The sequence below is a fragment of the Takifugu flavidus genome, chromosome 10 (assembly GCF_003711565.1).
Source record: "Takifugu flavidus isolate HTHZ2018 chromosome 10, ASM371156v2, whole genome shotgun sequence".
Classification (NCBI taxonomy): domain Eukaryota; kingdom Metazoa; phylum Chordata; class Actinopteri; order Tetraodontiformes; family Tetraodontidae; genus Takifugu; species Takifugu flavidus.
The window spans coordinates 6,970,164-6,982,500 of NC_079529.1; the positions used below are offsets into that span (position 1 = coordinate 6,970,164).

Consider the following 12,337-nt stretch of genomic DNA (forward strand, 5'->3'; position numbering starts at 1 on the left):
AACCACTGGACCCTTCAGGTGTGTTGGAATCCGGCTCGAAGGACCAAATTGTTAGGTTCAAACGACCTGAAACACGAGAAAAACAAATGAGGCAAAGACAACAGTTTTGAATTTCACTTGCAGCAAGGAGGACGGAGAGATGTGCTCAGTTACAGATCTCCAACACGTAAGAGATAACTTTAATATAATGGATCTAACAGAATGGATATTGGGGAGCAGGAAATTTTCCTCTCCTTGGTCTCAGATTTCCCTGTGAATTATGTCTTGCACACGTCAGACATGTTTTACAAAAATGTTTTGAATAAGAATTAAATCCATAGGTTGTATAATGCTGCTGTATCTGTGCTACCGTCCCTCCTGTTGAGACATGTGTTACACCATGGCTCAATATAGCAGCATATTTACACATTTTCTGGTAGGATAGATTTTCCTGCTGGTCATACATAGATTCTTCTTTAAAGGTTGCTCATTTTTCTTTGATGAGCCGTCTACAAACAAAAATGCTCCAGTTTTTAAAGGTTGACCTTTCCTATGTCTTTCCTATGGCTATATCTCTCAACTTACTTTGTTCCATCTATGTCTCTCAACTTACTTGGTTCCATCTATATGTCTTATTTTCCCTGAACCTTCTGCATCTCCTTCCACAAACTTTTCATCCCCCTCAAGTTCGACATCCTTTTTCTTGAACAGCGGCATGTTGTGCTATGTGGTCTCACAGAAAAGTTCTCTGGCACACAGTCAAAGGGAGGACACCAACACGGCCTTCTACCGTGCACTATCTGCACAGCGGTGTTAGTTTTCAGGGATGAAACCCGTCCTTTGTCCCCTGATCACCAGTACTTCGTTTTCTTATGAGGCAAAATAATAAAACACAGGACTTTTCTGGGATACCATATCTGGGTATGATATCTTTGCAGAGTGCTTTAGCAACTGTTAGCGCATCTGGGTTTTTTGTTGGAAATAGTTCTATCCATTTTGAAAATGCATCTATTATGACTAGACAGTATTTTTTCCCTTCACTTTTATTTAATTCTATGAAGTCCATATGTATAGTTTGGAATGTGTTAGGTTCAAACGACCTGAAACACGAGAAAAACAAATGAGGTAAAAGCAAATAAGAGATAACTTTAATATAATGGATCTATCAATAACGCAAATTTAATACTAAATACAAAAGTTTTATGTCATTCCTAGTCATCTACCTTCTTTTATAACTTCTGTGCTGCCCCTCTGCCATATGACCCTTGACCTGACGGTGACATTAGTGAGACAGTAGGAGAAGCTGACACCAGCTAATCTTCCAATACATGCCTGTGGGTAATGATTTGCCCACAGACTACTGGTATTCAGGTCAGAATCATTTAAAAATCGACTAAAATTAAAAAGAGAGCCCTGAGACAAAACAAAAGAAAAGTTTAATGTCAAAATCACAGATAACAAATGTGGCAATAATAAGTGGACCTCAATGCAGGAGTTAAGAATGAAGTATTTAAGTAACTGCTATATTTAAATCCATATAAATAAATTGATGAATGTGGCTCATTAGGGAACTACCTTCATTATTTTATTTACTGTCTAATCTAAGCTCATGCATGTTGTGGAATCTGCCAGAACTCGTTACCAGGTGTTTACGGCTACGGTTTAGTGCATCAGACCAGTTCGACTCCTTAGCGCTCTGTAAGGTGACATAACCGTCATCTAGGGATGGCTACTGATTCATGACAACCTTTGTACAGTCTGGATCAGAAAGGCCGCTGATGGATTATGTCAGGGTGCTGAGTTTGTGCCTAGTTGCTGTGGACTAGTGTGACGAACAGAAACAACGAGCAGAGAGCGATGGCACCCGTCAGCACCGCCTTCACCAACAACACTGTCCAGCTACCCAAGAGGAAGATGTGGATGAACAACCTGCAGACACAAAGACAAGAAACACAACCCAAAATAGTCAATATCGTCAATTTAGACCATGGGTTCTACGCAGTTCCACAGTGCCACCTGGTGGCCGTACAAAGAAACAATCAGCAACTCTTATGGCCAGAAGCCTGTTCTTGTTTTTACACAAATGATGAATCTTAATGTGTCTAAAATACAACTCACTCCATTAAGAACGCTTTGTAGACACACAGAGCCAGTAAAACAGTCACAGGGAGTCTGAAGCTCTTAGGAAGGTCATATCGCGTGAACATCCACACCACCGCTGCCATGGCAATATAATGGACCTATAAAAATGGAGGAAAAAAATAAAAGCATGTCTCATTGGCACAATATATAGATAAGGAGATAATGAACTGGATCAGAGGAAAATGTTTCAAGATTTTACAGCTATTGAGATTCTAATCCTAATGAATGGGGGAAGATCATTTCTATCGTAACTTTTTAACAGAACAGATTTACAACTGTGCATCACTTTAGCTGCTCAAACATGATGGTGATGATCATATGTTCTGGAGACCATCGAAACATGACCAGCACATCAGCTTGTCCATTTTTTTACCGAATATCATCAGTTTATTTGCACTGAAAACACTTCTCAGCTTTGTGATTATTTACGTTTTGGTTTGGAGCACCAGGCACACACTATCCACTCACACACTCAATCCTAGAAGCAGGATAGAGTCTCTTATAAACCAAACATGAATGACTTTGGACTGCGTATATAACCTGGACTATAAAGGTTTTCCACAGGTACGAAAAGAGTCATAATATTAAAGAACAAAGCTACTTACTAAACTAATGTTAGAGTCAAAGCTCATTTGGATGTATTTCCAGTCAAACTCAATCCCTCTGGCCCCCACCCAGAGAGGAAGACACCTAGAGATCCAATAATCAGACAAAAACAGAGTTGCAATGATTACATATGGCAGATAATATTACTACTTTCTGAAGAAAGGTTGCTGCAGCCTACCTTGACATTACCAGCTCTGCTGTTGCCCAGCCCATAGCAGCCACCATGATCTTATATTCTCCTTTACCAGGATTACGAGACATTACAAGGTGGAGGCCCAGCAGGTCTGCCAGATCCACCGTTGCCTTCATAAATTCCTAGAACGACAAACAGATGTTAAAGACTCTTGCAGAAATGGGTACTATTAACTACTGCAAAACTGAAGCAATAAAAAAAAGGCGGCGTTAAAACACTCACTCCAACAAAGTCATAAACTCCTGCTCCTCCTTCCCATGTTGGAAAAAATGTAGCCAGAAACAGCATCTGCAACGCCAAATGATAAGTGAGCATTGGTGGCATAGATCTTTTTTTATGCATCATGCAACTAAAATGATGAAAGAGACAGGGGTTTAAATAAATTTATAAGTGTACTCACTTTACAGAGCTGGACAAACAGGTACGTTGCCCCGGCCTGGACACACCTCCAGAAAGCATTGTACTCTGAACTACAAGTTGAACATGCAAACTGAGATTAATACGACCATTTAAAAACAGTAGACCACGTTAAGACAGGATACTTTAAGTCATATAGACCAAGTCATTAAGAGCAAGTTGTGGAAAAATGCACAATTTGTCATTTTGACTACTAAAAATAAGAGCACAATTGCCACAACAGAAAACCAAAAGGGCTTCCTTCAATAATACATTGTGTCATTTTAAGAAGATTAAACAGCCCCCCCTTCTGAATCTACAAGATTGCTAAGAAGCTTATTACCACCCATTACACACGTTATTCAGCACAAGAACATGAAATAACCAATCTAACAACACCATGTGCCCCATTTCCACTCTGTAGATGCAGAATTCACACACTTACAGGCCACTGCACTTGTATGTAATGAAGTAAGGGAAATAAGCCAGAGCAAAACAGTTCCCGAAGTGAAACAGCGTCATGATGTCCTACTACGATACTTAGCTCCCTGGAGAAGAAAGGCATAAGCACAGACTTTTCAATATATCAAGGAAACCTGCATGCTATAATTTTAAATTATTAAGTTTGAAAAAAGGCGTCACAAAATAATCAAAGTGCACATCAGTAATCTTATACGATAGTTTTATTTTTGACCAGGTCCGACGTAAAAACATATTACATTGACTATGTCATTTATTTATTTTTAAAAGAAAGGTCATATAACAAAATCTATACATTTGCATATCGCTTAAAAGATAATCGAATATTGGCAACTAATTTGCTGGAATATAAAATTATTTTCTACATTAGCTTGCTACAGCGCCACCATCGCTGGGTCCACACTTGTATATGAATCAAACTGTATTCACACCTGCGAAGTTCGTTTGTGGCAGTGAGGCAAAAGTAATCAATCCATATGCCAAATTGTAAAACAAACTAGAATAATACAATAGTGCCACTTACTAAAAGTAAGATCTATGAAGAAACCAACTGCTGTGTCTCGCTGAACGACACCCGGAAGTGGAGACTTGGTTCAGCTCTAAAATACCATCGACAATACACGAGGTAGGAACGAAAGATTCGATCCGCGTGTAGGTAAAACTATGTCATAATAATCAAATAAATATTTTAAGACAAAAGTTATTTTTATTTTAACAGTCTGTTAACAGGAAATGGAAAGAATGTTTTTGAATTTTGAAAGAAAAGACAGTAGAAAAGGTTTTGATCATATGTTGGAATGTAAAAGCTGAAAAATATGACTTTGTATGAAACATAAAAAGGAAAAAAGAATAGATCAATAGTTATGATATATGTTCACAATAAAATCACTACAATTAAAGCAAAAAAACCTTCAAGGACACAAAACCCTAAACTTTAAATCTGATGGGTTTTTGTTGTGTTTTTTTCTTTTTTCTAATGGCTATTTACTGTTTAATTTTTTGTAGCAGATGAAATTTTGCTTTTTTGAGCAATCCCCGAGGATCCATTTATTTTTCCCATATTTTGACAGGGCCCCACAGTGGTTCCTCTCAGATGGACAACTAGGCAGCTTCCAATTCTCGTCCAGTGTCTTCCCATCTACCCACCACCATGACCCTCCCAGGAAGCGCAGGCCAGTCCACACCTGAAAAACACAAAGTAAGCCCACACTCTGAGGTAGCCAAAAAAGTATACTTCAAGATTTGTTATTTTCTATCTTGGCTGTATTCCTGTGCATTTTAGTAATATACATGAATGAACACTGGCTGAAATATGATATCTTTATTGATAACAGAACCAACCAGCAATATTCAAACCTCAGTGGTAGTTGCTCCGTAGATTCTGTTTCTGATATAGTTGAGATTGGACCCCTCCTTCAAGCTCAGGAGGTTGTAGGTGTAGTCGCAAGATGAATAGTCCTCACAGGCATTGAGCTGTAAGCAGTGGTTCAGAGCTTCCTCCCATGTTTTATTCTCCTTCACCACGAGCAGATTGTCATTCTGGCAGAAAGGATGCAGCTCCTCTGAGCAAAAAGCTCTGAGGTACTTTTGAGTGGACGCGTTAAAAGCAACGCAGTTTTGAGATTGTGGCTCATTTGGTGCCCATTTGGTGAGGACGGGGGTAAAATTGCCGACCCAGCTCCAGATGTAATTTATTTGATGCGCTCCAATCCAGCCGGTCTTGTTTAAGCTATATGCAGTAATATCGTGCATGTTGACTAGTTGGCCAGACAAATCTTGACAGAAATTTGAAGCATTGTCCCAGCTACTGGCCATTTCAATATATTGAATCCCATTAAGAAGTGAGCAATAGAAGTATTTTTTATTTGAACACAGCTCACTGTGCCACATTTGATCAGTCTCCGACACAAATGCACAATAAGACTCCAAATTTCTGTTATCCCAGTTGATGATCCGTGTAACTTTGTCTTCTGATAGGCCACCAGTTCTAAAACAAATACAGCCTTTAGCAGCTTCATTCTTTTATTGTAATTATTATTAGTAGATTGCATTTGATAAATCACAGTTTATAGCAGGTTACTCACTTGAAACTGACCTCCTCCCAGACTGTGGCGTCCTCTGAGTGTCTGACAAGACCAACCCACAGCGGAAATATCTTCAGAATCTCCGGACTCTTCAAAAACCATGATGGCGTCATCCTATCCAGTGTTTTGAAGGAAATCAAATCAATGTTATTTTTCTGGCAGTGCAGTCTCGCATTTTCCCAGGTCATCTGTTTTGAAGGATAGTAAATAAACTCCTGTTCGACCACTGCGTCCAGATGCTGGGCAGCCATGAAGAGGAAGCAGACAGTGAGCACTAAGAAGACCTTGTTACCCATGACCTGTCTTGTCATTGTAGTCCTGTTTACCTTTAATAATCTGTCCAGCAGTGGTCATTGACTAAAGGAGAATTCTCATTCTGCTTTTATACAGAAATAACAAACCACTCCCTCAGACATGTCACATGGCGTGGCATCCAGTTGAGTCTGTAACACTCAAATCACTTTTTTCTGTAGCTTTAGCCTCCTCAATCCTTCAAGAAGTCTAAATATTTACCCTTCAAATCTGTACTTGTGCGGATAATAATCTTTAAAAAAAAAAATGGGGATGCAAGGTGGAGCATGTGGCATCATCTTCAAACTCTTTCTCGCCAATCTGATTATCTTTAATTTTTTCTCCCAAGACAATTGTTAAGATTAAAAATGTTTTAGATTTTACCACAAAACAAAAAAACTGCATACTGAATAACAAAGAATGAATAAATACCCTTGTGTTGCTTGTACAGATCACACTTTAGATTAAAAAAAATGAAAGAAAGCAGCAAAAACAAAGTGGAATCAAATTCAGTCATGTGTGACTTTTCTATTCTGCATCCGAAGCTGAATGCAAATCCCTCCAAGCTTCGATGGGCAAATCAGGCCGCAGGCAAATGTCCACATTTGAATCTTTGTGAAGATGCTGGTCATGGGTCCTTGGGCTCACCTCTATATTCTTAATTATTCCTCTGATTAATAAACCAAAACAGCAGCTAAAGCAGTCATTAGAATTAGTGGAGCTATGACAAAATATAGAAGCTGCTCATCCAAGCATTAGTTCATCCACGTTCTCCAACAGGAAGGACAGGTGCCTTGTTACCGTTCCCATCCATCCATCCATCCATCCATCCATCCATCCATCCATCCATCCATCCATCCAGAGTTCCAGCTGTTCCTCCAAAATCAGCTCAGAATCTGGGTCAATCATGAGGTCTTATTTTAGTTATTTATACATAGAAGAATGACTTGAACAGCCATGGACCCATTGATTTGGGAGTGTGGATCCTTAGTGCATGCTGAAGGTCAGCAGTTGATAATGATGCAAAGGCCACAGAGTTTTGTGACTTTGTTGTTTTAAAGAATGCAAACCCATTTTTACCATCTGGTTATCAGCCATTAAGCACAGCTTCAACTAAAAACAGGACTCCGTTTGTACCACGTTCCATGTCGCAGTTTCCAACAAAACACCAGGTGGTTAAAAAAACACTGTTGCCATATTTGGACAGAAGACCGAACTATATCTGGAAAGAATGTGCGCGTTGGGTCCCCAATTGTACCGTAATCTGCTGGTTGATGTGCAGGATCGTTGCTTTGTTATCGCTCAGTCAGCGCCGATGCTTTCACTGAGCTGATTTAAATAATAAAATCAACTAAGGACTGTAGAAGAGACATCAAGGAAGTTCCAATAAAAATTGCAATTCCAAGGAAATGCTTCCATTATGCATGTACAGAGGTGATCATGACCTAATCAAGTGTACTAAATAATTTGATGACAGTAAAGATGACTGGTCAGACAGTTGCTGATCAAGTTTCACCGAGTCACAGAAAAAAGGAAGCACAAGACAGCTTTTCAGATTTTATTTCTCTTTAGGTAGCTGTGCCTCTCAGCTTCATTCCTCCACTGGGCGTTAGCCCCTGAAACACCAACAGGGCGATGAATACAGCAGTTACCATAGTACTGACCGATGAAGACACATCTATATTGGCAGTGGGAGGTGAAGAGGGGCACACGGACACAAACACTGTCACCGACCGACAGTCTTTTAATTAAAGGAACAGATAAACTCAGAACACGTGAACACACTTGCTGCAGACTACGTTGAATGTAGTAGGGTTAGGGGCTGTGATGCTATGAATTAGCTATGAATGGGGCCTGTGTGTAAAATAGAAAGGAGGAAATAGGAGAATGGTTAGGGCTGTATATCCCGCCTTCCATGTCAGACAGGAAGTATCTACTCCTTTTTGTGCATATACAGCAGCAGGTCAGCAACACGGTGGCTGTAGCCATACTCGTTGTCATACCTAGAGAGGAAGTGAAACAATGAGAAAAATGCAGGGTGAAGTGGTTGCACATGAAAAGGCTTTGCGATTTAATCGATGGCAGAAACGTTTGAAAACCAACCAGGAAATGAGCTTGACAAAGTTGTCGTTCAGGGAGATGCCAGCGCCAGCATCAAAGATGGAGGAGTGAGAGTCCCCAATGAAGTCAGAGGAGACCACCTGCAAAATACATATGCAGTATGGACTAAAGCGGACACAAGTGGATCCAATGTGGTTGATATTAAAGGGTGAAGTGATTGTCTGAGAGTGCTGAATGGGAAATAAGTGGCTACCTGGTCCTCGGTGTAACCCAGTACTCCCTTCATGGGTCCATTGGCTGCTGTCTTGACGGCCTCCTTAATGGTGGCATAAGACGCAGGCTTGGACAGACGGCAGGTCAGGTCCACCACTGACACGTCAGCCACTGGCACCCTGAATGCCATGCCTGTCAGCTTGCTGGAGGCAGAGAAAAGCAGACATGAGTCAGGAGCTTTTGTTGTTAATCGACCTGATAATAAATAGCCTGTCCTCACCCATTGAGCTCAGGGATGACCTTGCCCACGGCCTTGGCAGCACCGGTGGAAGCGGGGATGATGTTCTGATGGGCGCCACGGCCGTCGCGCCAGGCCTTGGCACTGGGGCCGTCCACTGTCTTTTGAGTGGCCGTGTAGGCGTGGACTGTAGTCTGGGGGGGTGATCACATCAGTCATCACTGACCCGGGCCATCATACGAGGCTCAGATGGTGCTGACACTGTTCTATATTTACTCTGACTTACCATGAGAGCCTCCTCGATGCCAAAGTTATCATGGATGACTTTGGCCAAGGGGGCCAGGCAGTTGGTGGTGCAGGAGGCATTACTGGAAATGCAAGGACAAACACGGTTATCACCAGACTCGCACATGTGTGCCTTAGAGGGTCACAATTGGGCAACGGATGAGGCCATGTGTGTTACCTGACAATGGTCATGCTAGAGGGGTCATATTTGTCCTCATTAACGCCCATGACAAACATCGGAGCATCGGGTGATGGAGCGGACACAACCACACGCTTAGCACCAGCTTGGATGTGAGCCTGTGGTTGAGAGGCAGGTCAAACTGCTGCGTGTGCGTTTCTGTGCACGTGTGCACTTGTTTTTGCGACTACTTACGGAGGCCTTCTCCGTGCTGAGGAAGACTCCAGTGGATTCAACCACATACCGAGCACCAGCGCTGCCCCAGGGGATCTCAGCTGGCTTCATGCTGACGTCGGTGAAAGATAAAGAGAATTTCAACAGGGCTCAGGTGGCAGGAAAGTCTGTTGCCATGACAGCAGACTGTAAACATCATTGTCACGTACCACTTGAAAACGGATATGGTGTGGTCATCAACAATCAACTTGCCGTTCTCCTCTCTGACTTCACCCTTGAAGCGGCTGTGAGTGGAATCATATTTAAACATGTAGGCCTAAAAAAGACAGATGAAAGTGACAGGTTTAGGGTGTCGCTTTACTTTTAGTACCACAATAACACTTTGCATGCACAAATATTATGTTTAGAAAAAATTCCTTAAACACCTGTATTGTACGAACCACTGTGATTCTACTTACCATGTAGTTTGGGTCAATGAAGGGGTCGTTAATGGCCACGACCTTGATGCCTTTCTCAAGGCAAGCCCTCAAGACCAAGCGGCCAATGCGCCCGAAGCTGGAACAGGAAGAAAGATGAATTATATTCACTTTGGCAAAATGGTGGGAAACATCCTCAGGAAGCCACACTGGCCAAATGACCTCATAGAAACTTGGAATGTGATTTTGGTCCAGTTTCCACTTTCTATCTGAAGCAACTGATCCAGATGTTATAAATGTCATTTATTTTTATTATTGCAAATTGAAGTTACATTTACAAGTAATTATAACTGTGTGTGAGATAGAGACATGCTCACCCATTGATTCCAATGCAGAGGTCTGACATGATTGCTGTTGGTTGGGGGAATTACCTGAATAATGAAAAAAATAATTGAATCTATTAGGAAATTTGAAGCTCTAATCTCGGTTGATGATAACCTGTAGCTGTAGATATGCACCAATTAAAACATAAACACTTCTCAACAGAGTTGTGTGTGTCTCAAACAGGGATGACACCAGTTACATTGGGGAAAATTTACAGTAAACTCGTCATTTTAACCTAGAGACCGTTACTGTTAGCCCTTCCTTATATAGTCAGCAAGTTTTCGGGTGTGACTTGTTTGTTTTGGTTGAGGAGAAAATTCAGACCGACTCATATTTTGCGATGGCATGTTCAGGCCTGCTTCAACAATGGCAGAGAAGTGGCAGGTAAAATATTTCCTTGATGCCACTATGTAACCTACCATATAACGTGGCCTAACCTCCATATCTGCCCTGTACTGTAAGCGTCTACTTGCCCCTGTTGCGCCTCCTCTGGAATCTGCTCCTTTCTTCTAGCTATTTTCTCCAAAAACAAGCAGTTTGTTGTGTGTGTGGGTGTGTGTAAGTGTGTGTTTACCTATCTGTGCGAGGTGCAGGTAGAGGGGGAAGGGCAATATAGCCTGTCCTTGAAAGTGGTTGGTTGTTGTTTTAGACTAATCTCATAATCTGTTTTGTGTGGGGGTGTGTGCACTTATTTCTATCTGCATGAATGCTGTGCATGTCAGACTGGCCCTCTGGTGAAACACACTACGGGAGCACCTATTATTGACAAAATGAGCGGAAACTGTTCTCGCCAATGTGGCGTTTTTGACCTAAAACTGCGCTGATGCAGAGAGGGAAAACACTGCCTCTCAAACCGACCACAGGAAAGGTCGTTCCTAACACGCTGGTTTGTGTCACCAGCAGAAATATGCAGGTGCTGCAGCTAAAAGCTCTTTAAACCAGTTTGATTCAACCACCAACAGACAAAATAGTGGTTTGAACGTTTTCTGTTTGCAAGACAAACACAACAGAATCTAAGATACGTTTTGCACATCTAAAATGTATTATGCAATTTTCTGCAATACATTTCTTTTTTTCCAAAAGGAGCACAATTATTGCTGTGGGGTCTGAATCGATGTTTCCACTCTATTTGTTGCAGCTTTAATGATCCTTCTCACAGATCCAGCTCATGGAGACGCCTCTTTCCACAATAGCTCAATAAGCACTGATATCTGGTATTCGGACGTGTCCCAGCTCACAGGGGCATGTTTGTAGAGACCCAAGAATCTTCATGTTGAGGGCTACAGCGCTGCGATCTGCTGAGGCCAGCCAACAACCAGAACCATTGTGCAGATTTAAAATTCACATTTATTTTACTTTGAAAAACTCTAGATCCTCTCTACGTCCCCATATATCTGTCCTAGCTACTCCCCGTCTGTCTGGATCTCTCCCTCCCCCTGTGCTGTGACCCACTTTACCCTTACCACAGATTCTAATCAGGAGAGATGGGGCGCTTCTGTCGTTGGTCTTTGAGCAAACTGATGGTTCACAACCAGTCAAGCAAAAAAGCACAAAGACAACAAGCTGACGGGGCAAATAAAGCCCAAAAAAAGGCTACGACCCAGCTTTGCACTGCTGCCAACCCCCTCGAAGTTAAGAACCAGATTTTTGCTAAACCAAAATGTTCCCTGCAAAGCACAATCACATGCTGTTGCATAAAGGACCTGGTTTAATAGAAAAAAAGATCCAATTCCTAGAAACATTACACGTCACGCACAAACTGGGCAGAACTTCCTTTTTATCAAGGCAGACTGAACTGGACCTTAAGCTATTTAAGCTGTGTTCGGAGTTGCCACAGTTTTTGAACAAATGTTTCACTTTTGGTGGCCAGGACGCACAGACCGGCCTCACAGACTTCCTGACCACTGTTGACCCTGCATTCCTCCTTCAGCTGCCTTCACTGTCTGTTGGATTTTGCAGCTTCCTCAAATGTCTCCCTTTCAGTATTTTCCCAATGCAGTGCTTGACTGGCTCAAGGCCAGTGAGGCTTTTCAATCAGAACATTGTTTTTTTCTCTTGTTTACCACTTAGTGGATCCAATAAATCGATTACTTCCCAGACGGATGACTGTCAGGTGCACAACGCCCACTTTTTGAAGAAGGCTTTATGATGCCTCCACCTTTATTGATGACCGAGGCTGTACAAAAACCTAATCTATATGCCAACTTACTCCGAAGG

The 12,337-nt window shown here is 41.8% G+C and overlaps 3 protein-coding genes and 1 long non-coding RNA gene across 4 annotated transcripts in view; 1 reads left to right on the top strand and 3 right to left on the bottom strand.

The window, feature by feature from the left end:
* Positions 1 to 26: 26 nt before the first annotated feature.
* LOC130532865 (uncharacterized) lies at positions 27 to 6,039 on the top strand. The gene is made up of 3 exons (XR_008952447.1): positions 27 to 166; positions 4,867 to 4,994; positions 5,902 to 6,039. It is a non-coding gene; the product is annotated as an uncharacterized LOC130532865 (long non-coding RNA).
* tmem147 (transmembrane protein 147) lies at positions 1,394 to 4,397 on the bottom strand. Its single transcript, XM_057045768.1, has 8 exons — positions 4,320 to 4,397; positions 3,762 to 3,864; positions 3,321 to 3,390; positions 3,143 to 3,208; positions 2,906 to 3,042; positions 2,727 to 2,811; positions 2,098 to 2,219; positions 1,394 to 1,908 (listed from the first exon to the last, which is right to left on the bottom strand). Exons 2-8 carry the CDS (start codon positions 3,836 to 3,838, stop codon positions 1,788 to 1,790), a joined length of 678 nt encoding a protein of 225 aa, XP_056901748.1. The 5' UTR covers positions 3,839 to 3,864; positions 4,320 to 4,397; the 3' UTR covers positions 1,394 to 1,787.
* On the bottom strand, positions 4,756 to 7,444 carry LOC130532858 (uncharacterized). Its single transcript, XM_057045764.1, has 3 exons — positions 5,881 to 7,444; positions 5,153 to 5,783; positions 4,756 to 4,980 (listed from the first exon to the last, which is right to left on the bottom strand). Exons 1-3 carry the CDS (start codon positions 6,189 to 6,191, stop codon positions 4,777 to 4,779), a joined length of 1,146 nt encoding a protein of 381 aa, XP_056901744.1. The 5' UTR covers positions 6,192 to 7,444; the 3' UTR covers positions 4,756 to 4,776.
* Positions 7,445 to 7,715: 271 nt separating this feature from the next.
* The window catches only part of gapdhs (glyceraldehyde-3-phosphate dehydrogenase, spermatogenic), a 7,117-nt gene continuing 2,495 nt past the window's right edge, over positions 7,716 to 12,337 (bottom strand). The window contains exons 2-11 of the mRNA XM_057045765.1: positions 10,114 to 10,167; positions 9,779 to 9,875; positions 9,530 to 9,636; positions 9,342 to 9,432; positions 9,147 to 9,265; positions 8,970 to 9,051; positions 8,726 to 8,877; positions 8,486 to 8,648; positions 8,275 to 8,372; positions 7,716 to 8,174 (exon numbers count right to left, since the gene is read on the bottom strand). Coding sequence (XP_056901745.1) covers positions 8,105 to 8,174; positions 8,275 to 8,372; positions 8,486 to 8,648; positions 8,726 to 8,877; positions 8,970 to 9,051; positions 9,147 to 9,265; positions 9,342 to 9,432; positions 9,530 to 9,636; positions 9,779 to 9,875; positions 10,114 to 10,142 — 1,008 coding nt within the window. The 5' untranslated portion in view covers positions 10,143 to 10,167 and the 3' untranslated portion in view covers positions 7,716 to 8,104. The remainder of the gene's footprint in view (positions 8,175 to 8,274; positions 8,373 to 8,485; positions 8,649 to 8,725; positions 8,878 to 8,969; positions 9,052 to 9,146; positions 9,266 to 9,341; positions 9,433 to 9,529; positions 9,637 to 9,778; positions 9,876 to 10,113; positions 10,168 to 12,337) is intronic.